Source organism: Camponotus vicinus, unplaced genomic scaffold, assembly GCF_025532165.1.
Source record: "Camponotus vicinus isolate PSW18456_S1 unplaced genomic scaffold, iyCamVici1.0 SCAF_9, whole genome shotgun sequence".
NCBI classification, from domain to species: Eukaryota; Metazoa; Arthropoda; class Insecta; order Hymenoptera; family Formicidae; genus Camponotus; species Camponotus vicinus.
The window spans coordinates 13,040,968-13,068,546 of record NW_028141981.1 but is presented as its reverse complement, the minus strand read 5'-3'; the positions used below and the strand labels follow the sequence as shown (position 1 = coordinate 13,068,546).

Sequence of the window (27,579 nt, the reverse complement as noted above, 5' to 3'; positions counted from 1 at the left end):
TTGTGTCGTCTTGTTTAAATAAAATCAAAAGATTCGCATTGTCGCGTATAAGATGCTTAGGTATCTTGGCGTACGTTTGCCAAAGATAGAAACAGTCGACGCTCGAGTGTCGACCCATTGCAAAGTACTCTCTTATCGTATCTTGCTTGTCACATGCCACGTCATCAAAGATAAAGATGGAATTCGGAAGCGCCTCGGTCGGTGGAATGACATCGCTATTATTAGAGAATGTAAAATAACCAATTTCGTCTATGGGTGCTAGTAAATTTTCCAAGTATCTATATTTCGGTTGTTGAAGCGATTTCGAGTATACATACACGTTCTCGAAACGTACACCGTACGGACTTTCTATCAAACTAATCAACACGTTTGTCTTACCGCAGTTTGAAGGGCCGCAAACGATACCGCGTATAGTAGTCGGTAGCATGTTTCCATGCTTGCGTACTTTTTTCTCCGATATTAGTCTATCGTCGAAATTTGATACTTTGATTATCCGCGCTTGTCGCACGAACCGCATGTTTCTCTTTCGAATTAATTTTGCGAATGATCACGAGGGGGGGAGACCTATTTATAGAGGTGTCTCGACTCGAAACCGCTCAGTATCAAAAATGTTTCTCCTTCTGCCGGATAAAAGAGACATTCTCTGGCTTACCGCCGAACAACTGCAGTATATCCCAAAGATTGTTTTACTGCAAAATTTTGGTGATTACGTGGAACGATTGTGGGACAAGCTTCCAGAATATATAAAGGCTGATTCGGAGGTTCGACAATATCGTTCGTGCATGCGACATTACAATCAGCCGTGGCAGTGAACACACATCGACAGTCCACCACCGTTAATAAAAGATTGCTACGAATGTCAGCGAGAATTGTAAGAGGTAGCGGTCTTTTAAATCGTGCGATAAATGCGCTTCCCATCGAATTACATATTCCCGGTTATCAGTTTTGCGGCCCGGGAACTTGATTAGAGAAACGATTGGCTAGAGGCGATCGAGGCATCAATCCATTGGACGCCGCTTGTCGCGAGCACGACATTGCTTACTCGCGAAGCAACGATCTCGGCCAACGACACGTCGCGGATCGCATACTAGCTGCAAGAGCGCGAGAACGCATTACCGCGAGGGATTCGACTCTTGGCGAAAGAGCAGCCGCTACGACTGTTTGGGCGGCAATGAAGGCAAAGACAAAACTCGGCATGGAGATGAAAAAGCCGTCGACGACAAAGAAGAGGAAAAAACGAATACTTCCAGTAGCGAAACGCGGTGGTATTTTACCACTTTTACCGTTGTTGGGAGTTGTCGGTTCTTTGGCCGGCGGTGCGGCGGGAATCGCAAAGGCGGTAAACGATAGCAAGGCGGCGCAACGTCAGCTGGAAGAGATGCAGCGTCACAATCGCGCTATGGAAGGTCGCGGACTTTATCTCGCTCCGTACAAGCGTGGACAGGGATTCTCAACAAAGTTTAAGAGAAAAAAAAACGTCGAAAAAACATTAAAAATGCCTACGGGTGCGACAACTAACGTGCAATTGGAACAACTGGCGAAACGTATGCGCATACCGTTCTTTAAAGGTGTTTTCATGCGCAATAATTTACCGATAAGCGGTATACGACGAAACGAGAGCGGTATCGTCAATTTGGATGACGTTGATGGTCCCGGTACTCATTGGGTAGCGTACGCAAAGAGGGGAGATCGTATCGTATATTTCGACAGTTTTGGAAATCTTCGACCACCTAAGGAACTTGTGCGATATTTCGGACGAGTGAAAATTGAATACAATTACACATCTTATCAAAGTTACAATCAGAGTATCTGTGGACAGTTGTGTTTAAAATTTCGTCAAACAGTCGACGATCAATTTAAAGCCTTACAATCCATCGTCACGACTCAGTATTCGTTCGACATGTCACTGATACTTACGTTGACTGGCAGAAGCAGCGTTCTCGCTGTAAGCTATTTTCCCGCTATAGATTTGACTGATGCCGATTACGAGCTCGGATTAACGGATTTTGAAACTTATCATACGATTCCGAACGTAAATTTTTCGAATAATAAATTTTACTTTGGCAACGACGACAAAGAAATTACGATTCCCGAAGGATCGTACGAATTGCACGCTATAAATGACTATCTCAAACGCGCAATTTTGCAAGACGAACACCTTTCCAGAGATGTTGAAAACGATTATGATGAGGAATATCCAATAGCGCTCCGCGCCAATCATAGCACGCTAAAGAGCGAAATCAAATGTGTCTACAGAATAAACTTTACCAAACCCGACAATGTAGGATCCTTGCTTGGATTCTCGTCGAATCGTATATTGCAACCTCACAACGAATCGGACGAACCGGTTAATATTATAAACGTAAATATTATTCGTATAGAATGTAACGTGACTACTGGTGCGTACAGCAATGGTATGCGCGTACACACGATACATGAGTTTCCACCGAGCGTACCGCCAGGATATAAGATATCGGAAACGCCGGCACAGATCATTTATCTGCCGATCATCGTATGGAGTATTACGGATTTAATGATACGTATTGTGGATCAAAGAGGTCGATTGCTCGATTTTCGAGGAGAGGAAATTACCGTAAGATTGCATATACGGCGGCGACAAACATAGTATGCTCGTGCTGAACGAAACGAAGCACGCGAGAGACAATACTTTTACGAGGGACAATACTATTGCGGTATCGGGTGACAATAATAAGATAGCCGTTAAGAAGAAGCTGAGCGCGTTGAATCATGAATTTTTAAAATCATTGAGATTCACCGTACGAAAAGAATGATTGATATTTTGAATATCGGAGGTGAGCCAGTCTTTGACGATCGCATCGTCAAGATTGAGACTCACACGTACAATCCGTACGCCAATACGACGCTTGGATACAGCGACGAGATACGAATACCTATACAACATCAGGATTTGTACACGTTACCGTGCGAAAGCTTTCTTTACATCGAGGGAAAGTTGAATATGCGTAAAGCGAATGACGAAATGAAGGTTGTATTGGGAAACAATTGCGTCGCATTCATGTTTGATGAGCTTCGATACGAACTCGACGGAGTAGAGATTGATCGTAATAGAAATGTTGGAATAACTTCGACGCTTAAAAATTATGTCTCTGACGCACCAGAAAAGTATAAACTTGAAGAACGCTGCGTGGGATTTGACGTACAACGGTGACAAAAATTATTTCAACTATTGCGTATCGCTCAACATGTTGCTGGGATTTTGCGAAGATTATAAACGCGTTGTGATTAACGCTCGTCACGAATTGATTCTGATACGTTCGCGCAACGATAATAATTGTCTATTCGGACATCCATCGTCGGAAGCTGAGATTGAATTACTCAAGATACAGTGGCGTATGCCTCATGTAATATTGAACGAGATTAATAAATTGTCGATGTTACGAATGTTGGAAAGCGGACGTTACTTGAACATGAGTTTCCGATCTTGGGATCTATACGAATTTCCTCTGCTGCATAGCACGACTAAGCATTCATGGACCGTGAAAGCCGCCTCCCAGTTAGAGAAACCACGATACGTAATCTTTGCACTGCAAACTGGTAAATAGAATTCAGTGTCACAAGATGTTACATTATTCGATGACTGCAAATTGACAAACGTTAAACTCTATTTAAACTCGGAATTTTATCCCTACGATGATTTAAATTTAGATTTTGAAAAAAATAGATTCGCCGTCCTATTCGACATGTACTCTCGTTTTCGCAAATCTTATTACGGATGCGATAACAGCACCACGCTATTAACCATTTCAAAGTTTCTACATTGCGGTCCTCTCGCGGTCATTGATTGCTCGCGACAAAACGAGTCTGTCAAAACTGCTACCGTGGACGTGAGAATAGAGTTTGAATGCAGGGAAAATATACCGGCGAATACTACCGCCTATTGTCTCATCTTGCACGATCGGGCTGTCGAATATAATCCATTGACCAATGTAGTCCGCAAAATTATATAAGTCAGCAAATATCCCCTCCATTGCATATGAAAAAAAAATATATATAAAAGATTGAGATGTTTGACGATCGACATCAGTTTGCGATCGGATCTTGTCATCATGGCTGTGCCAACGTTTGTGGATCTACAAGGATTTATCGTTGGGAAAAATTTTGTTATGAAGGAAGCTGCGGTTCTGAGAAAGGGATCCGTACTTTCTCATTACATTTTTACATGTCCCGTACCATGGCACATGCTCACAAAATCTGAGAGATGTCAGGTTTTATGGTTGATTAAAAATCACCATGGATTATCGTGGGATGATGGACACGTTTCATATTGGAAATCGAAACGTTTAATTACGACGGCGGTGATGGGTGCAACGGAGGAGGATGATGATGTGTCACCTCTCGTATACGTTAAAGGGCACGAAAAACGACAATGGCTGGCCGATATACTGGGCGATGATGCGAGAAACGATGTTATTATCGAAACTTTGGATGCAGACTATGAGGATGTAGCTTCTTTAAATAAGTTAGATGTTAAGAATACTGTGCGTTGTGAAAATCATGTAAAAAATTGCGCTTTACAAAATGTATTTAAGATTTATAATTGGTGGTTGAAACATCATGATAATGATTCATCGAATCCATATTTATAATAAATTGATGATGCAATATATTTTTATCGTCTTTCTTATTCTCTCCTTTCTTTCCTTATCTATGCACGTGGGCAATATCGTGTTTCCGTACGTGACACAGCTGTCATTAGATATTGTATTTCGATTCATGGTAATACGTTTAAATAATTGTTTGATAATTGAATTGTTTTGCGTTCGATAGCCGTTCATTTCCGTTCAATAGCCGTTCGGTAGCCGTTCAACAGTCGTTCGATAGCCGTTCGACCGTCGTTCGTTTCCGTTTGATGACCGTTCGACGGTCGTTCATTTCCGTTCGATGACCGTTCAATTGCCGTTCGACGGTCGTTCGTTTCCGTTCGATAGCCGTTCGACGGGCGTTCGATCAGGGTTGACGCATTATATTATAACGTTATATTATATCATGTTAAGTTGCATGGAAACATGCATACTTTTGTCTTACGACGTGTTTTTGATAAAGCGATAATGATATGTCCCTATTCTAAAGTTTCATACCGATACGATTGTCTCCTCAGAAAGTCGCGATATGATAATATTAATATTATATCATGCTGAGTTGCATGGGACCGCGTATACTTTTGTTTTACGACGCGTTTTTGATATGGTGATAATGCTACATCTCTACTATAAAATCTCGTGCCGAGACCTCGTTGCCTCGTCACAAAGTTCTGAATCGTGTCCGAGTTAAGAGGAGCTACTAAGTCAAGAAGTTAAATTTAAAAAAAATGGATCACATACATATCTATCCTGAGTGGAAGAGGAAAATGTTTGACCTATTGTGCATCGTGTTCCTGAAGCTGACGTTCATGTGGAATGTAAGTATCGTTTTTTGTGATTATTTTGTGAAAAATTGTGAAAAATTTTGTATTTTTTAAATATTTTTGATATAGTTCCAGGACGAAGTCCGGATACCAGGTTTTATTAACATAGAGCGTCGATAATGGGTGCGGACGGTGCGCCGGGCAAGGAGAAGCCATTTCTCTTATATGTGGGGCGACACCCCGGAGAGTCATCAGGTCGAAGATATTTTCGACTTGCGGCGGCTCTTCGGGGAAGAGCCCTACGATGAAATAGAAGAGGAATGGAAGATCATTGAAGAGGAAGAGGAGGAGGAAAGAAAACAGAAGGAGCAGGAGAAGGAAGAAGAGGAACAAGAGGAAAGAGAACAGGAGGAGCAGGAAGAAGAGGAACAGGAGGATGATGAAGAGGAGGAGAATGAGGAAAAACAAGAGGAAGAAAGACAAGGGGAAGAAGGAGAAGAGGAATGGATTGATAGATGTAAGTGTTTTTTTTTCTTTTTATAAATCTTATCGTAATATATTTCTATTAACGCAGCATCTTTTTTCACTTCTGTTCCAGAAGCGGCCTCCCCCTTAGCCCGGCGCATCACCCCCCCTATATATATTTTTTATTTTTTATATTTTATTATTATTATACATTTTATTATATATATATTATATATTAAGTACATACACACACACACACACTTAATAAATTTTATATTTGTCATTTATAAAAAATTGCAGTTATTTACGCGCCTTTCCCTTGCGCTCCCATCCCTTGCGCTATCTCTCTCGCGCGCTAGTTGTAAGTATCGCGATATCTTCGTTGCGTTCATCATTGTTCTTTCGCGCTATCTCTTGCTCTCGCGCTTAGATAAAATAAGTAATCTCTCTCGTACGCGCTATGACACAAAAAATGTACACACTAATACATTTTATATTTAGTATTGAAAAAAAAATGTATTTATTTACACACCTTTCCCTTGCGCTCCCATCCCTTGCGCTATCTTTCTCGCGCTAGTTGTAAAAATTTATCGTTGTCTCTATCACACTCGTCATTATTCTCACGATATTATCGTTCTCTCTTTCGTACGCGTTGTCTTGCGCTATGATTCTCTCTCGCACACGTTGTTCTCGCGATATTATCGTTGTCTCGCTCGCACGCGTTATCTTAGCTATTATCGTTCTTTCTCGCACGCGTTGTCTCGCGATATTATCGTTCTCTCTCACACACGTTATTCTCGTTCTCTCTCGTATGCGTTGTTCTCGCGATATTATCGTTCTCTCTCTTTCATATGCTCGTCGCTATCACTCACTCACTCACTTACCTTTGCGTCATCCTTCTCCCACTTATGCGCCATCTTACAATGGCTGCGCTCGTTTTGGACGCTTTCAGTGCTGAAAGCATCGTTCTATCTTTGTTTGATATTCGATGTGCAATAAAGACAAAATGATGCTCACAGCGCTAATAGCGTCTCCTCGAACGCACCCAATGTGTCGTCCTTGTCCCACGTTGACGTCATTTTTGTCGCACGTTGACGCTATCCTTGTCACACGTTGATGCCATCCTTGTCGCACTGTCCTCTTCACACATGTAGCGCTATCCTTTTCCCAAACGTAGCGCTATCCTTCTCACACCTTCGCACCGTTCTCCTTCTGCGGATCCCCCTTCCCCGTGCGGACCCCCTCGTCCATCGGTCGCGCCGCGGATCCCCCTTCCCCGCGTGTGACGTCACTCACCGCGCGTGCGTCACTCCCCCCGCGCCGCGGTTCCCCTCGCGCCTCACCCCTCCTGAGAGGACCTGAGTTAGAACCCGCCTAGCTATACTACTGTTACGTTCAAAAATATTCCTAAATTCGAGTAAAAAAATGTTTGAAGCGACTCTTAATTATATTTTAAAATATAAATCGAAGTTTAAAAATTCGTTGATGTTTGCATTCTATGTGGCACATTGATATATTCTGACGGTATTGATATCGATTCGACATCGAATTAGCTTTCTCACTGGGTCTATTTCGACGAGAATGAAATGTGTCTCGGTAACAAACGATTCGACATTGATAAAGATGACTCTATAATCATAGACAAAGTGAGATACATTGGTACACCAGGATTATACGAGTTGCTCTTCAAGAGAATTCCCGATGACGTCATATACACTGAGGACGATATGCAAAAATATAAGAGCATATTAATGGCGACGAGTGCGCATAAACGCAAATATGATGCGCAAGGTCGATTAAATAGCAACAAGGGATACAAGTATAAACAAATAATCGCACCGCTGATGTCGATCGAATCGAAAAAGAATAAATCCGGAACGGGAGTATTCATGCCTCGCGCGATGACGCTAACTGACCCCAACGAGCTAGTGGATCGACTACGATTGCTCGACTCTTCGCACCGAGCTGACTACAACGCTCATGACAACGAGATCCTGTCGATTATAGAGGAACTTCGCGAAGTCGGCCTTATTATAAATTAAACGGTGTCTCGACAAAACTAATCAGTCGATCGACGTCACTCGCATCGAAAAAAAATGCCTATCAACAAATTTGGATTATTCGAACGGAGAAATGAAGAAATCAGCACAAGCGATCATTGGGGTAAATTGGTGACAAGTTACTTGCGTCAAAACGCTCTGTGTCGCGTCGCTACGGACTATGACGCGAGGTCGCGCAAGATTCGCCGTGTAGCGCAACCTGAGGCTGACAACAAACTGTACGTGGAACAATGCGTTAAAACGTTGAAGAATCAACAGAAAGAATCAGACGAGAAGCTGACTGCGTTCGAGAAGGATATGCGAGCTTTGCAGACTACGATAAACGAGCTTCGGTGTGCGATTAACACTAATTTAGAAACGGCTATCAACCTGTAATGAGCTGTAGTGAACGGCTTAGGAGCGGCTATTGTACAATTATTGAACATCTACAAAGGCTTATCGAATATCTACGAAGGGTTATCGAACGACTACAAACGGTTATCGAATGGCTATCAAACTACAATGAGTGACAGTGATCGAAGAGGAAACGGTCGCGAACGAGGCTACGAACCATTCAAGAACAGCTGCGAACGAGGCTATGAACACGTCAGGAACGGCTACATACGAGGCGGCATACAACTCTGGAATGGCTACGAACGGGTCAGAAACGATTGTCAACGAGGCTACAAACGGGTCAGAAACCACTGTGAACGAGGCTACGGACTACTTAAAAGCGACTACCAACAGGGTCAATCACGGCAACAAACGGGTCAAGAACGGCAGTGAACGTCTCAGAAACGACTATAAAACGTGTAAGGAACGACTATCGAACGTCAACGAACGGCTACGAACGGGCCAGGAACGTCTATCGAACGTCTATCGAACGCCAACGAATGGCTCAGAAACGACTATCAAACGTGTAAGGAACGACTTTCATTAAGTTTTCATTAAGTATCTTCCGAGTTATGAGGCTTGAAATAATTTCTTAATTTTACATAAACCATAAAATATCTAGAAAAATGTTCATTTTTCGATTATCTTACCTTAATACTTTTATGTACAAAATAATGAGATGAATCAATTGGTGTAAAGAAAACACATAGTTGTTTCGAAAAAAAATATGTAATTAGCAATTAACAATATATTTTTTTTAATAATTATGTTTTCTTTACACCATTTGATTCCTCTAAAAAGTTGGAGGTGATCTTCACGTGACCTTCAGGTGACTCTTCAAGGTCAAACTAATGGCACCATCTTATGTCCCCCTCGGAACCATAAAACTATTGTCTGAAACATTTTTCCCAATCTCTTTTACTTTAAGAGATATTCAGCTGCATCACTTAAAATGACACACCGTGTATACAGGGTGTCCCATTTTAACTTGGACAGTAAAATATCTCAAAAACTAAGCCCAGCAAACAAAAATGTTTCAGACAAAAGTTGTATGGTTTCGAGGGGGCCATAAGATGGTACCATTGGTTTGACCTTGAAGGTCATTTGAAGGTTATTTGAAGGTCACATGAAGGTCACCTTCAATTTCTTAAATGGAACCTACTATTTGTCATTGCATATTCTTGTAGCTTATCTCGAGAGCTTTCCAAAACACTATAATTAAGTACCTTTTCATTAAGTACTTTTTGAGTTATGAGGCTTGAAATAATTTCTTAATTTTACATAAACCGTAAAATATCTTGTAAAATATTCATTTTTCGATTATCTTACCTTAATACTTTTACGTACAAAATAATGAGAGGAATCAATTGGTGTAAAGAAAACACATAGTTGTTTTGAAGAAAAAATATGTAATTTGCAATTAACAATTCCATATTTTTTTTTCAAAACAACTATGTGTTTTCTTTACACCAATTGATTCCTCTCATTATTTTGTACGTAAAAGTATTAAGGTAAGATAATCGAAAAATGAATATTTTACAAGATATTTACGGTTTATGTAAAATTAAGAAATTATTTCAAGCCTCATAACTCAAAAAGTACTTAACGAAAAGGAACTTAATTATAGTGTTTTGGAAAGCTCTCGAGATGAGCTACAAGAATATGCAATGTTAAATAGTAGGTTCCATTTAAGAAATTGAAGGTGACCTTCATGTGATCTTTAAATAACCTTCAAATGACCTTCAAGGTCAAACCAATGGTACCATCTTATGGCCCCCTCGAAACCATACAATTTTGTCTGAAACATTTTTGTTTGCTGGGCTTAGTTTTTGAGATATTTTACTGTCCAAGTTAAAATGGGACACCCTGTATATGTATATACAGGGTGTATCTGAAATGTTGCACTAAACTTTAGGAGCGTATTCTAGAGGTCAAAATAAGACTCTTTTTTCCTATGAACATGGGTCCGCAAATGAATCCCCCTCCGATCTAGAGGCCCCTAAAGTTTGGGGAAAAAATTAAAAATTGGCTATATTTCAGAAAAAAAAGGTTTTGACGTTACCTATCACCCTCTCTTGAGAAATAAATAAATTTGCGTTGCAGGTGTTTAGTCAATTTCACACATTTTCGAATTTTAGCTCGAAGGGGGGTTCATTTGCGGACCCATATTCGTAAGAAAAAAAAGTCTTATTTTGACCTCTAGAATACGCTCTTAAAGTTTAGTGCATCACTTCAGATATACCCTGTATATAAAGTATATGTATATACATATATATATATATATATTTTTTTTTTTTTAATATAATATCTCTAACCAAATTATACTAAGAAAGAAGTGATATAATCCCCAAAAACTTATATTTTAAAAAAAAGGCAAAAAAAAGGGCGCCAAGTTCATGTAAATTGTATCTAACTGTTGCCTTATCTACAAAAATAGTGATATATAAAAATTGCGCCAATTAAGGATAAAAATTTGTACAAGATAAATAAAAGTACAAGGAAGAAAACTTGTGCAAATTAATATAAAACAAAAAAGTAAAAAAAATTTATTTAAAGAAACTTGGCGCTGCCAATTTTATTATATTATATAGTATATTGTTTAGCTTAAGAGTCTAAATTTCTAAAAATAAATCAATATAAATTAATGAAAGAAATTAAGTCATTAAATTTAAATGTTAGGCTATAAAATTAAAATTATTAATGGATCAATTAAAATAAAGTATTCGACCAAACTAGCCAGAAATTTTTTTTGTTTATTAATACAACGTTTCGACCATATGGTTGTGGTCCTTACCAATTGGTTTAGGAAACCCACATGGTCTGGGAGATACATCAATTATTACTCGAACCACCCGTTAAAATATAAAATCAACACTATCTACAATTTAGTTGACCATGCAATTTTATTATCTAACGACTGCTTCAAGCAAGATAATATCAAGCTAGTACATGACACCTTAATTAATAATTGCATTCCAGAACATATCATACACAGACACATTCAAAAAAGAATCAATTTTTTAAAAAATCGCGACCATAATGATACGGTTGACGTGAATCCCACTCGTTTAGATAAGACTCATTTTGTTACAATACCATACGTAGATAATACGAGTCACGACCTGTACCGTCTATTGCGAAATAGTGGCTTTAATGTCGTCTACAAAATGACCAAAAAACTAAATAATTTAATAAGACGCGGGAAAGACAACTTACATAATAATGATAAGACAAGTGTTGTATACAAATTAAACTGTAAGAATTGTAATTTATCATATACTAGCTGTACCCTGCGCGCGCTGCTACGCCTACAAAAATCGAATTTAAAGAGAACTCGTTATAACAATTCTGTGCTCATTTTTTTATTGAAGTGCTCTTGGATATATCATTTTTAACAGCACCCGAAAGTATGCAATCTCATTCAAAAAATGACAAAAACGCATCGTAACGGAACACTGCTTCACGTATCATTACGGAATGTTGACTAAAACCTTCCCAGGAGTTCATAGATCATTTCATCCGAAGCAACCTATATGATTAGAGCTAAACTGTGGCTTCCTATAAGACACAAACAAACAAACATTCATTTTTATATATAGAGATTGAGCAAACAAAAAGACATTTACGTACACGAGTAAAAGAACATTGTAATAATATAAAGTTACATGAAACCAATCACTCGGTTATAAGCAAACATAGATTGGAAGGACATGATTTTGACTGGTTGAATCCTAATATTTTGCATAATGAAAAATATGTTCGAAAGAGAGAAATTGCTGAGATGTTCTATATCAAGAAACTCAATAACTTAATAAACCTACAGAAAGACACTGAGAGTTTAAACAACATTTACGACAAAATAATAAAGGTCACTTAGTTTCGTTGTTCCTCCCGATGTATTTAGTTTCTTGACGAAGTCCCACATGGACACATCAATTTGTCTCTAAAGTTCAAATCTAGTTAACGTTTTTTGCAAATGTGACTTGTGCAGTTCACAGAATTATCGTCTATGCCTATCTCCTGATCGGTATGAGAATTGTTCACACCTTAATTCGTGAGCTTACTGTGTATTCTAACCGTTAATTAATTAATTATAAATCTTTATTTCAGTATATACTTGATAAGGACCACAACCATATGGTCGAAACGTTGTATTAATAAACAAAAAAAAAATTTCTGGCTAGTTTGGTCGAATACTTTATTTTAATTGATCCGTTCATTATTAGACTAGCGATTAGGACATTTTATAATTTTAAAATTATTAGTTAATTAATTAAAATTAATAATTATTAATTAATTAAAATTAATAATCAGAATATGTTTCAATTTTTTAAATATATATTTAATTAGAATATGTGCCAATTTTATTGGCAGCGCCAAGTTTTTTTAATTAAATTTTTTTTACTCTTTTGTTTTATATTAATTTGTACAAGTTAACTTGTGCAAGTTTTCTTCCTTGTACTTTTATTTATCTTGTACAAATTTTTATCCTTAATTGGCGCAATTTTTATATATCACTATTTTTGTAGATAAGACAACAGTTAGATACAATTTACATGAACTTGGCGCCCTTTTTTTGCCTTTTTTTTAAAAAGATAAGTTTTTGGGGATAAATCATACGCAAAGATATAAACGTTTGCTGTAACGAGCGCGGAAACATTAATCTGCCAGGTTCACAATGATACACGCGTTGGTCAGGTATTTTCGAATAAAATCGATAAAGTTGTGCAACGCGTACGATTCGTGTCACGCTTTCAAAACAGAATATCTCGTACATCTGTGATAAGTTTTACGCGTAAACAATATATACATAACATTATATATACGATATAAAATAATTAACCTTTTAATTTATATAAAACTCGATTTATACGTGATTTAAAAATTATACTTTGAGAGAAATTTATTAATTATATAATTAATTATTATATTTTGAGAGAGAGAGAGAGTGAGAGAGAGAGAGAGAGAAAGAAATAAAAGTATGTACGTGTATATATATAAATTTTTAAATTAAACAAATATAAAAATGCATCTCTGTAAGATACCCGAAAAAATGTCCAATTTAATGTAAAATGTATATACAAATTTTAATCTTTCAAATTGCAAAGTTAAAACACTCGTAGCCAAATTGTACTAGTATATAAATAATACTTCGACGCGCGGTATATTCGTATGAGAGAAGGATCATACAGCATTTTAACGATCAGGTTTCAATCATAAACTGGATTATCATATCCCGTAAAAAGGATTGTATCAACGATTTTAATAGAACAGCAGGATACTCGGAGCTATATTTGTACGTATAATGCGTTATCGTGCACATGAAGACTTTGATAAACGCAAATTTGCAAAACGGTTCGATTTAGTCAGTGTCGCGTTCTACAATTCGCAAATAAACCAACATGAATGCTATCGATCGCGTTGCAAGTAAATATACATGTAATCGTCAGTTCAAATTCTTTTCAATCACGTATGTTATCGCGTTAATGCATTTAAATGGCCAATTTAAACGAATCAACCGTCGATTATGAAAAATTCTCTGCAAAAGCACAACAAATGTGATAAAAAATACAAAGATTAGAAAATAATAATTTAACGGCAAACTTTATTCAATTTTAGAAAAAAAAAATTATAAAACGGATTTTCTTTTAGATTTAATTAAAAGACATGTTCTTTCGAAACATTAGCAGCATTCACAATATCGTGCAATCGTGACAATTACATCTTCTATGCATGTATGTGTAAATTAAAAAAATTTTAGAATAACATTTTTAATATTATTTCAAAATCTTTCTCCTTACATTGTTCATACATGTAAATTGAAACACAATTATTATCTCTCAATTAACTAAGCTCTTAATATTTACAAAAATGCAGAAAAATTATTACGTTTCCAATATTCATTGTGAAACCAGTTATTACACGACATGTGACTTGACAATTGTAAACGTGAACAGTTAAATGCATCTTTTATGCGCGTCTAGCTCTCTCGCTCTTTCTTCATTCGTAAATAGGAAAGAAGATCCAAAGAAATCAAGTGAATTAGACGATACATGGTCATGTAAGCCGAGGTCATGAAGCCGCGCATGAATTCAATTTGATACACGGTAACGATATAATTATCTGGTCGTGCATATCCATTTGAATGTCGCAGTGATGTGTTTAGGAAGCTAGTTTTTAATCGAACGTGTATATATCGTACGTATAAACAGATTCATAAAACAAATGCTGCGAAATAATGTTGGAGAGAGATTCCGTTTCCCACAAACTACCTCTCCCCCTTTTACCACGAGTCGTTTGTCGTTTATTCAGAGCAGATAATAAAAAATTTTCAACAGCAGATAAAATATTGTTATAGAAAGCAAAGGAAATCTGATCATTTAAAATTTAAATGTGTATCTAATATAAAAATATATCTGTGCTTTCTGGATTTATAATTTTTTATTTATTTTATAGGACATTTAATTTACATATTAATTTATTTTATGAATAAATGATAATCACATTAAAATATAAATATACAGAATGTTTCAGACTACCCGTCCACCGCTTTTATTTTGGAAACGGATAGTGATAGAAAGTTGAGATGACTATATTTACCATAAAAACCTATCTGAAGTTTCTGAATATATTTTCATTTTTGGGAAACTTCCGGAAATACTGGAAATCGGAGGCAACTTTAAAATTTTAAATGGCAACAGGGGGCAATATGGGTATCGTTGGATAGAGCTTTTAAAAAGAAACAACTTTTGTTTGAAACAAAATTTAATATTATTTATTGTTATAGAGAAATGATAAAAAAACGCTTACAATTGTTGTGACGCTCGAATTTCTCAATATCTCTTATCCTAAAGTATTGAGTCAGATCCGTAACAATTTGTAAACATAAATACGAACGGTGTGTCCTGGCGCGTAAACGATCTTGTCCTTTAGTATGACACACGTGTCTATCGCGTAGTGACTGATATTCTTCGTGTTGAAAATCATGCCTTTTTCAAATGAAGAAGCATTTGAAATGTTAATGATTTTGGGGGAGTGTCGTCAAAATTATTTGGCTGCTGAGCGCCTTTATGCTGAACGATATCCCAATCGGCAACATCATTCACGTAAAGTTTTTCAGCGATTAGCGAGATGTGTTCGTACAACTGGTCAAGTACAGCCTCATCAAAATCGTAACAACCAAATTAGGCGTCGAAGAGATGAAAGAGCAGCCGATATCATCGCTGCAATCAATATGAACCCTCATGACTCTACAAGAAGAATCGGAAGAGAGTCCGGATTAAGCTACACGACGGTTTGGAGAATTTTAAAGCAGAATAATTTACATCCGTATCACATTAATCTCCATCAAGAATTGAGCGAAGATGATTTCCAGACATGTGTTACGTTTTGTAATTGATTGCTAGGACAAAACCGTGATTTCCTACTCCAAATCCTTTGGACTGATAAGGCTACTTTTAAAAATAATGGAGAAGTTAATAGTCATAACGCGCATTACTGGTCATCGGAAAATCCTCATTGGCTACGAGAAGTGGATAACCAACACCTATGGAGCTTAAATACATGGTGTGCTATCATCGGACAGCAAATTATCGGTCCTTATTTTTTCGATCAGACATTGAATGGGAATTTGTACTCCCAATTTTTGGAAAATGTACTGCCAGAACTCCTTGAAAATGTACCGCTGGCGACATGTCAGGTCATGTGGTTTCAGCAAGATGGTTGCCCAGCGCATTTCTCATTAATTGTAAGGCGTACAATTAATAATCATTTTCCAGAAAAGTGGATCGGTCGTGCAGGCCTATAGTAGCTTGGCCTACCCGCTCACCTGATTTGACGCCGTTAGATTTTTACCTTTGAGGGAGGATAAAAGATCTGGTTTATCAGCAACGTCCAACAACTAAAAAAAATATGAAACAGCGAATTCATGAAGCTTGCCATTCTTTAAATCCTGCAGAAGTGTTGAGAACCGTCGAAAGCGTGAGACAAAGAATGAAAAAATGTCTTTATCAAGGTGGCAGGCACTTTGAACATCTTTAATCTTATGTATCTTGTGTATCATTATTATGTTATTTTTATGTTATATTTTGGGTCATTTCCGAGCGATATTAAATTTTGTTTCAAACAAAAGTTGTTTCTTTTTAAAAGCTCTATCCAACGATACCCATATTGCCCCCTGTTGCTATTTAAAATTTTAAAGTTGCCTCCGATTTCCGGTATTTCCGGAAGTTTCCCAAAAATGAAAATATCATAATCAAAAACTTCAGATAGGTTTTTATGGTAAATATAATCATCTCAACTTTCTATCACTATCCGTTTCCAAAATAAAAGCGGTGGACGGGTGGTCTGAAACACCCTGTATATATTTACAAATTTTTATATTTAAAATATTTCCCAGAAATAAACTATAAATAAATCAGCGATATATTTATCATTAATAGAATGTCAAGATTTTATGATAACCAATTTAATTGCATTACATGAGTCGTGGTCGCTAGACGGGAAATTTCCTACTTCGCGGTTTACCGCCGATGAACTTAGAATTCCTGATGGGCGAGGACGCGTCCGCCGTTGCAAACTGCATACGTCGCCTCGCTGCTGTTCGTCTTCACCGAGTCTTCACCGCGTTGCATTCGAATTTTATTACGAATAGTGGGAGTTAACCGCGATTCTCCGGTTCTGCAATGAAATATTTTCGTGCAACGTTAGTCACTTAGATTAGTATGATGCGGCTGGTACCTATTCCGGGTCGGCACGACTCTTCGAACGGTTCTCCTTGTCTTTTACCGCGGGACCACAGCGTAATAGCCTTATTACGGTATTTTACCGCGTGTTGTATTGTCTTCTATCGCTGAATCGTCTAAATGAATTGCATTTCGATGAAATAGAAACGAGGCATGAATAATAATGACCCGGAGTGCAAGGTTTTAGCAGCCATATCCACCAATCCTCGTGTATAATTGGCACGTTCTTTGTACAACAGCTGGAATAGCTAGAAGAGTTCTCTTATTCTCAGCAATAAGAATTAAGAAGCGACGCATATTAAAACCAGCCGTTTTCAATCTGCATTTCCCTTCTTCTAAATCGATTATACTCTTGAAATGTTGAGAAATATAAGTCAATGATAGAAAGGTTCATGATAGAAAAAAAATATTTCGCCAAGAAGAATATAAACTCAATTGCGACAATTACTGAAAGATTGCCTGACAGATTTTGATAAAGGCGCGCTCGATTTTTCGTAAAAATTCAATCTTTTTTTCAACTGCACATCCGCACCTACCGTCGTTCAATGGCGAGTGAGACTAGACAAAAATAGAGGAGACAAACATTCGCGCTCGTTTTAGGATTCCGTTAATCACCCGATTTTCCCGATCCGTGAAAAAAAGCCGAATTCGACAAAACCGTAATCCGTGGACGTATTACAAGGACAAAGGGAAAGAAAAATGTTCCGAGTCGAATCGATCGTTCATGCAAGAATCGATCGTGGAAAATCAATGTCCGCCCAGCCTTCCCTCCTCCACGTTTCATCGCCCAAGTGTTGCCTCTCGTCTTTCTTTCTCTTTCCCTCATTCTAACTCTTTGGTGCGGAGTCTCTGATAAAATGAAAAGTTGAGGAGCTTTGACCGTTCAGCCAGCTTATTGCTACACCAGAGAATGACACGGAGCGCCGCCTGGCACAAAACCACTTCGACGGAAAACAGTTGGGCCAGGCACGAAAACTCTCGCTATTCCTCTACCTTTGACCTCCTTCTTCCGGTTAATAAATTAAAAATTAAAATAAATAAATTAAAAATTAAAATTTATTTAATTAATTTATTTTTTAATATAAATTAATCAATTCATTTTTCAATTTTTTATACCACGACAAATTATATGACAAATATAAATTTATAGGTTAAATTTTTGTCAGTTGACGGAACAATGAGAATATTTTTCTGGTAATCGCAATAGCTAGTCCGAGGACTAATATTTATAAATAAATTGACTTATTAACATTATAATTTTCTATACCAAAAGAATATTAATATCTTCGTTATATTATACTTCTTCTATATTAAACTTCTTGCACCATCTTCACATTGGAGAGAAAAAGAGGAAAGATAAATGGTACAAGAACATAAGAAGTTCAGCTAAAAAGAACAGACCTTTTCTCTGAGTTATAATACCAACATCAGAAATTTTTTGATAGATAAAGGTTTACTGAAGGTTAACTAACCAATAACAAACAATACATTGAAAAATGCAATAACAGCTAACCTGAAAGTTAATCTTCAAGTAAAAGTAACCTGACTAGATAAATTTACCTTTTCAAATGGAAAACCGGGGCTAAGTGTAATGTAAAAGTAACATACAAATTAATTAAAAATTACATGAAAAAATAGTTACAACAACTCGTAAGAAATGTTGAGGACATTAACATGTAATAGTAATTATTTTAACTTAAATTATTTGTAATAGAAACATTTGACTTTAGTAAATTTGATTAGTTTTGTATGTCAAAGTTCAAGATTATTTTGAAAATTCACTTACTTTAACTTTTCTTAGAATGTTAAATTGACTTTGAGACATGTTGATTGTTTAAAGTTTAAAGTAATTATGTTAAAAATGCTCAAAATAATATTCCATTTCTAAGAGACGTATACAAAGTGTTAAGTTATAAAGTTGACATAAATGTATCACATGAAAACGTTATAAAAATAATAACATATAGGTTATATGTTAAGTTTACATTAAAGTATTAATCAAAACGTGGTAACACAAGAAAATTTTAACATATGGACGCACAACTTTTCACTGTGTTTCGACATGTGATCTTTATTATGCAACAATAACAGGAAAATAATAAATAAACGAGCGAATGATTGCGCTTTTGTGTCCAATGTTCCGCTTTATTTTTAACTGAGATGATATCGGGTAGACGAAAATTAGAAACAGCAGAGAGGTAAGCGCCGTCTCTCCCGATGATTACAGGAAGAGTTACGTTTACCCGATTCGATCCATGAAGTCGTCGTAGCGAGAATGCATCGGTAGCGCACCGCGTATCCCGCCGGTGGAGCTGCAGAGACCGTGCATCCTGCAATTTCTCGAGTACACACTTGCGAACACTTAAGTAATTTAGCGGTACTTTGGCGTGACGGGTTTTCGCTTCGCGGAGCGGATGATCAATCGACGCGAGTAAACGCGTGTAAATTGTAGCGCTCTCTTATGCATTTCATCTTGCGATTAATTTATTTTTGCCAGGACTGACGTTAACAGATGGCAACGTATGTCGCGAGAAAGAGATTCGTACGTTCGTAATAACATAAAAATATTTTCTCGAATAAACAAGTCTAGGTCCTTGATCGCGCGTTGCCACCTTTTCTTATTTTTATATCACAGATCTTTTAATTATTATGTTTCTGTGTAAGTAACTTTACGAATAACGTTGAAATAATGTTGATCGCGTGTGAAAGAGGATTACTTCTTTAATCTATTACAAAAAATACAATATGGCTAAAGGCTTCTCATTTCAAAAATTGCGCGAGGTCTCTTCTCGGCCAATTCCACTGATAAGCGTCTTTTTGCCGAACGTCTGCAATGAATCTTGACTCGGTCTGTGTACGTGTAGGTGTATATGTGTGTGTTACAGCGTAGTTCTAAGATTAACATTGATTTAAGTTACAAATTTAACTACCCCCTGGGTTCACCCTGATGCGAAACACGCGCAAGCATTCTGGATCAACTAGAAGGGGCTGGTAGATGAGACGGCTAAAATGGACGAACTACTTAAAACAGTCTCTCTCTCTCTCCCTCTATATATCTATCTATCTATCTCTCAGTTTTCTGCTGTCTTTCTCCATCTAGAGAAAAGTAATAAGTCCGTCGTGATGAGATTGTTCGAATAGCTTACCACAGAGATACGCTGAAACATTAATTCCGATAATAGCAATAACCGCGTGCCTCTGCGGATAAAAAATCAAAAATAACTGCCAAATCTGTCTTTAATTTCGACTTTATTAAATTAGTTACACTCGGTATATAGGGTGTCAAAATTTATCAATATGTATCTTCTTTTCATATCTCACTTTATGATCATATCTGTTGAAAGCTTTTTGACAGAAGCCACAGATGTATTTTTTATCTTCTGTGTGAATCCTCTTATGTCGTACAAGAATATCAATCCTCGCGAAGAATTTGCCGCAACCTGGCCAGTCGCACAAATACTTACGTTTTTTATCACTATCGGCAGGTGACTCTTCTGCGCTGCTTTCTGCATCGCTCGAGTCATCATCGCTCGAGTCATCATCGATTCAGTCATCATCGCTCCAGTCACCGTGCACAATTGATTGAGATGTGTTACTAACGGAAACATGAAGCTCTTCTGGTTCTTCATTCCGTGACGGTATAGTATTATTATATAACCAGCTCGGACCTTCCAACGGATCCTCTTCTTCCAAATTTCTAGTATTGGTTTGTAATGGTCTACTCTCATTTATCTCTCGATTTCTATCAGGAGTTATTTCTTGTATATCACTTAATCTTGGTATATTTTCCATATTAACTTGACTCAAATTAAGTGTAGGTTCAGTAATAGGGCGTCCATCCACCATTGGTCTTACTACACATGTAGGTGGACTTTTTGGATGATATTTTTCCTGGAATGTTTTATAAAAGTATAAAATATAATATGTTTTATAAAAGTATTAAATATAGTAATATAAAGTATAGTAGTACAAACAATATCTAACAAATTGTATATATTAAGCTGCATAATCTTTGAGATTTAACGAGATATTCCTTACTTCCATCTAGAGCAGACGTCGATCTCACAGCACCAACTTCTTGACGCATAGAAGTAACATTGCTTCGTTTATTATTCGAAATGACCAATGCTTCTAACATTTTTGTTAAATTATTCAATGCATTGTCAATCGTAGTCTGAAAAATAGATAATAAATATTAATTAAATATAGTAAAGTTGCATTCCATACAATCATTTCTACCTTTTAATTCTCAATATAAATAATGTTTACATTTTGTATGTTATGTGATTCAATCGACTCTTTAATTGTTATTACTAGTCGAAGACTCTGTCTTCCTATGAATCGATTGAGCTTTCTGTCCTTGAGAAGAGACTTAATCAACAAATTATCTTTTAATAATTTATACATTACTGGAAAAAGATAATTGTGTTAGTAAAATAATGATAATGATGATGATGAGAAAGATATAAGGTAATAATTGATGAAGAATTCTCTTACATCGTCTATTGGATCGCTTCTTCTTTTTTAAATAATGTGCTCTTTTAGCGAGCACACCGAGTCTAGTAGCTTTTTATGTTTTGGGGCTCGCCATTTTGTCCAATTGTTTTATTCTAAATATTTTATTTCGGTCCTGTGTACAAAAATTATTATGAAGGAATTTTTTTTTTTTTTTCATATATGATCAAGAGACACGGTAGTGTCTTTGCTAAGTCCCAGCGTAAGCAAAAAAATGCACTCCGTGTATTATTACGCGAGTCGGATTGAGAGTATAACTCGATATTTTTATTTCTCATATAACCGCTCAACGGATCGAGTTCTTAGTAGAATTAATCGATAGCTTGGGTTTAAATTAAATAATAAAAGTGTTTTTATTTTTGCGCTACGTGCTCTGTAAACGGAGATATCATGATGCAAAGTCTGAAATGTGAAAATTTCAATTAAGAAACGTCGTCATAGTCATCGTCAACTCCTCTTAACGTAACAAAGAATATACAGAAATACGTTTCCAACGTCTGCCACAAGAATGCGCTAGCAGTGATTCACGCGACGCAGCGTTAGTAGCGCTCTGTGGCGTTAACGGTGCTTATAAATATGTTGTAAAAGGTTAAGTGTGTCACTTCAGGTAATTATATAAAATAATAATATACATATAACATTTATATATTTAGATTAGATTGTATCTATATTATTATTTCAGATTATATATATATATATATATATATATATATATATATATATATATATATATATATATCAAGAGACACGGTAGTGTCTACTTCACTACAGCTATAACATGGACGTGGACACAGCGAGTGACAATACATCTATCGACGACAAGATAGATGACTTTTGCGAAAATCCGACGCGGGATGCATTAACGGAAGGTCTTATGAGTCTCTTGAAACCTACGGTGGATCAACTGGACGAGAGAATTCGCGCCACAAGGTGACGTCAAGTTTTCTGTTCAGCGCGCATGCAATAATAGTAACATTTATTTTTCGCGTTTCTTCTTGCAAATTTACGTATATTTATTATTCTTATATTTCTTTCACAGTACGTACTATTTATTGCAAAATATATGTTTATTCATCGAATTGTAACGATAAAAAATTGCGATTTACTTACACAAGCAACATATATATCTTATTGTTACCTATTTTACAAGAATTCTTGAGCATTTTGAAAATCATTTTCAATTTTCATATATAATTATTGGAATGTTATAAAAAATTGTGCTTCTATCATGTACTACAAGTTGCGTACAAAAGTTGCGAAGAGTATTATTTTTTATGCATAACTATTCTCTTTGTTATAGGATATGTCAAATAGAGCTGAAGCAGCGGATTGTTATTACTTAACATTGATTACTTTGCAAGTTTTATAAAAGAAATTTCTTACAATTTTCACCATAAATTATGGAAACTCCAGTAGTTAATTTATCAGATGAAGAACTCAAGACAGTTTATGATCCTTCTGAGGATTCGTATCTTTTAATAGATACTTTGGAAGAAGATTTAGACATTCTGCATGCGATGAAACCTGTGATTTGTTTAGAAATAGGTAGTGGTTCTAGTATAGTCATCACAGCTCTAGCAATGGCATTGAAAAAATATAATGCTCATTTTATTGCAATTGATATAATCATTATAATATAGAATATTGAAATTCAAAATTTCAAAATTAAAAATAATTTATGCTTTGCGAAAGAAAATTAAAAATGAAAAGTAGTTTATGCAAAAGCATAGAAAGAAAAAATTATCATAACATAGAATATTGAAATTCAAAATTTCAAAATTAAAAATAATTTATGCTTTGCGAAAGAAAATGAAAAATGAAAAGTAGTTTATGCAAAAGCATAGAAAGAAAAAATAAATACTCTATGCTATGATGATACTACATACACACACGCACACGCATGTACACATATACAAACATATTTTTATATCATCATAACGTAGAATATTTAAATTTTCAAAATTAAAAATAGCTTATGCTTTGCAAAAGGAAATGAAAAATAAAAAGTAGTTTATGCAAAGCATAGAAAGAAAAAACAAAAAGACACATTTATAAAAAATATTCTATGTTATGATGATACACACGCACAGACGCACACGCACAAACTAATCATGGAAGAAGTAATGGAGTCAGTAATTGAATTATCGTCATCGTTACATGTTGAGGCTGAAGCGATTTTAAAAGAAATCATAACATAGAATTTTTAAATTTCAAAATTAAAAGTAGCTTATGCTTTGCAAAAGAAAATTAAAAATAAAAAGTAGTTTATGCAAAGCATAGAAAGAAAAAACGAAAAAACACATTTATAAAAAAAAATATTCTATGTTATGATGATGTACACACACACACACACACACATATTTTTATATCATCATAACATAGAGTATTGAAATTCAAAATTTCAAAATTAAAAATAACTTATGCTTTGCGAAAGAAAATTAAAAATGAAAAAAATGAAAAGTAGTTTATGCAAAAGCATAGAAAGAAAAAATAAATACTCTATGCTATGATGATATTACATACACACACGCACACGCATGTACACATATACAAACATATTTTTATATCATCATAACGTAGAATATTTAAATTTTCAAAATTAAAAATAGCTTATGCTTTGCAAAAGGAAATGAAAAATAAAAAGTAGTTTGTGCAAAGCATAGAAAGAAAAAACAAAAAGACACATTTATAAAAAATATTCTATGTTATGATGACACACACACACACACGCACACACACACACACACATCATTATAACATAGAATTTTTAAATTTCAAAATTAAAAATAGCTTATGCTTTGCAAAAGAAAATTAAAAATAAAAAGTAGTTTATGCAAAGCATAGAAAGAAAAAACGAAAAAACACATTTATAAAAAAAAATATTCTATGTATGATGATGTATACACACACACACACACACACACATATACACACGCACACACACACACACAAACATATTTTTATATCATCATAACATAGGGTATTGAAATTCAAAATTTCAAAATTAAAAATAACTTATGCTTTGCGAAAGAAAATTAAAAATGAAAAAAATGAAAAGTAGTTTATGCAAAAGCATAGAAAGAAAAAATACTCTATGCTATGATGATATACATACACACACGCACACGCATGCACACACATACAAACATCTTTTTATATCATCATAACATAGAATATTTAAATTTTCAAAATTAAAAATAGCTTATGCTTTGCAAAAGGAAATGAAAAATAAAAAGTAGTTTATGCAAAGCATAGAAAGAAAAAACAAAAAGACACATTTATAAAAAATATTCTATGTTATGATGATACACACGCACACACACACACACACACACACACACACACACACACACACACGCACGCACACGCATACACATTTAAATATTAATAAAAATTAAAAATATTTCTATAACGGGCTGAGGTTCTTGGATTGGAACTTCGGCCTCGGCCTCGTCCTCTCGACCGTCCCGCTCTAGCCCATCGTGCACGCGGTTGTTCTACAATAAAAGAAATATTTTAATGTTATTTTATTTGAATATAATATTTAAAGAAGAACTGCACGGATTAACTATATTGAAAGTTAATAAATCTAATTTTAATATATGTACATTCAGATTCATGAATTTAACATTACGCAAAATACTTTTAGCCTTTTAAAATATAAAAATAATTATTTGTGAATTAAAAATTTCTTTTGTAAAATATAATTTATACGACACAAAAATTCATGAAAATACAAATTTTAATTCTATAGAAGGCTAAAAATACTTTGGGCAATGTTAAATTCATAAATCTGAAAATGTAATAGATTTATTAACTTTTAACATAGCTGATTCATTTAGCTGATTCCTTTATAATTAACGTGCCAATTATATAATTCAAAATTATTTACCTCTTACTTGCCCCGCTGTCGTTATCGGTGACGACGGCGGCGGTGGCAGCGGTGACGACGCTGACGGCGATGGCAGCGGTGACGACGTTGACGGCGGCAGTGGCGGTGGTAGTGATGCCATCGTTGGTGGAGGCGATTCTTTTTGTGTTTCCATTAATTTTTGTGTTTCCATTAATTTTTGTATTTTTTTTTTAAGTATTATATTTTCTTTTAAAGCCGCTTCAGCCTCAACACGTAGAAAGGACGACAATTCAATTTCTGGCTCCATTTCTTCCATATTGTAGGTTCTGAAAGAATGGAAACATATAAAATACATATTATAAAATATGTTTAGAAATGATAGTAGAAATGATAGATAATAAATGATTAATCTTCATTTTAATCTTTTATTGTAATGCATATATGTATTGTGTGTGCAACACAAATATGAATTACAATAAAAAATAAGTAATTACAATAAGTGAATTACAATAAAAATAGTAAAATAAATTTTTATTCCCTTGTTATCTATCATTTCTTACGCATATGTATTAATAATATAATGTGTTACACTTACTTTTTAGGATTTTCTTCATTTTCCTTTTCGTTAGATCTGAAAATAGAAATGTATAAAATATATTGTACAATATAAAATATTTTTATATTATGTATTACAATAAAAGATTAAAATAAAAATTAATTCTTTGTCATCTATTTTTATTATATATTTCTATATTTTTATTATATATATGTATTACAATATGTATTACAATAAAGTGTTAAAATAAAAGTTAACCAAGTATTGTGTGTGCAATACATATGCATTATAATAAAAGATTAAGATAATAAAATATTAAAATAGATTATAAAACATTTTTATAATGAAATAATAGATTGTTATCTATCATTTCTATAAAAAATTTTATAATATTTTATTATTTTATATATTTTATTATTTTAATCCTTATTGTAATGCATATGAGTTGCACACACAATACTTGGTTAACCTTTATTTTAATCTTTTATTGTAATACATATATATGTGTTATACGCAGAAGTACATATAGTTACGTATCGCAACAACTAATGGTTAGTTTTAATTTTAATGGTCTATTTTAATTTTTTATTATAATGCATTTGTATTGTGCATGCAACATATAGTAATATATATGTATTATAACAATCATTAGTTATTGCGATGAGTAATTATATGTATTTGTATGTATAATACATATACGAATTATAATAAGACATTTAAATAAAAGTTAAACAGTATCATGCGTGAAACATATATAATAGAAGATTATAATAAAAGATTGAAATAAAATATATAAAATAATAAATTATATTATAAAATATCTTTATAGATATTATTAATAATCATTGCTTACCTTTTGTGAGTTTCATTATCATTAATTGTTGCTGGTTCTTTTTCGTTTCTGGAACTGTAAATGTATAATATAAGTTATAAAATATTTGTATAAAAATGATAGAAAACCCTTTCGAACAGTCCCATTTAAAGAATGTTGTAATGTATCAACAATAATTTCGTGAAGACTGCTTCATATTCTGCATTATTTATGAACTGTGAAAAAATATTTAGGTAAGTTGCCAACACTACCGTGTCTCTTGATAATTTGTCTTTATTTTCCTTACTATTAAAAATAGAATTAAATAACTCACTTTTTCTCCGTTCCATTTATATATTCAATGATGAATTAGATAAGCAAAGCAACGATTATTCATTAATGGATTTATAAGTATTAATTGTGAATAATAAATGTAGATTTCTAATGACATATTGATTTGTAATTATCCGTTATTTTTGCAATAAGAATAGCAAAGAAGTTTGAAGGATCTGAATATCTATATAGTAAGCAAAGAGGACCGTCGAATTTTAATGAAATATGACGGGGGTGGTGGCGGGTTCTTTGCTCATTTATTTAAAGATGTTTAACATATAGTACAAAAAAGAGTGATATCCCTAAAAAAATTACCCTTTTAAAAAAAAGGTAAAAAAAGGTGCTAAGTCCGCGTAAAAAACAGTATATGTATTTGCAAAATAGTGTATTATTAACTGTAAAAAACTATTGTAAAAAACCTGTCTCCAAAATAGTGTTATTTTAAAACTGTAAAAAACTACTGTAAAAAACCTATCTTCAAAAT

At 34.7% G+C, this 27,579-nt stretch overlaps 1 protein-coding gene and 1 long non-coding RNA gene across 3 annotated transcripts; one reads left to right on the top strand and one right to left on the bottom strand.

Moving 5' to 3' along the window:
• Positions 1–22,026: 22,026 nt before the first annotated feature.
• On the top strand, positions 22,027–23,150 carry LOC145976812 (SNAPIN protein homolog). 2 transcript variants are annotated; one of them, XM_083108239.1, is made up of 3 exons: positions 22,027–22,149; positions 22,286–22,472; positions 22,843–23,150. In XM_083108239.1, the coding sequence occupies exons 2-3, from the start codon at positions 22,321–22,323 to the stop codon at positions 22,883–22,885; spliced, it is 195 nt and encodes a 64-aa protein (XP_082964365.1). In that variant the 5' UTR covers positions 22,027–22,149; positions 22,286–22,320; the 3' UTR covers positions 22,886–23,150. The 2 variants fall into 2 exon arrangements, with proteins under 2 accessions (XP_082964365.1, XP_082964364.1); XM_083108238.1 differs by having other exon boundaries at positions 22,225–22,472; positions 22,843–23,149.
• Positions 23,151–25,921: 2,771 nt separating this feature from the next.
• On the bottom strand, positions 25,922–26,910 carry LOC145977125 (uncharacterized). Its single transcript, XR_014440420.1, has 2 exons — positions 26,805–26,910; positions 25,922–26,026 (listed from the first exon to the last, which is right to left on the bottom strand). It is a non-coding gene; the product is annotated as an uncharacterized LOC145977125 (long non-coding RNA).
• Between the last annotated feature and the right edge of the window lie 669 nt (positions 26,911–27,579).

What these genes read in the sequence shown, in the direction of transcription:
- LOC145976812 (XM_083108239.1), top strand. Translation starts at nt 22,321, where the DNA reads ATGGACGTGGACACAGCGAGTGACAATACATCTATCGACGACAAGATA. An exon ending in GAGAGAATTCGCGCCACAAG is followed by an intron (nt 22,473 to 22,842) that starts GTGACGTCAAGT and finishes TCTTTGTTATAG; the next exon opens with GATATGTCAAATAGAGCTGA.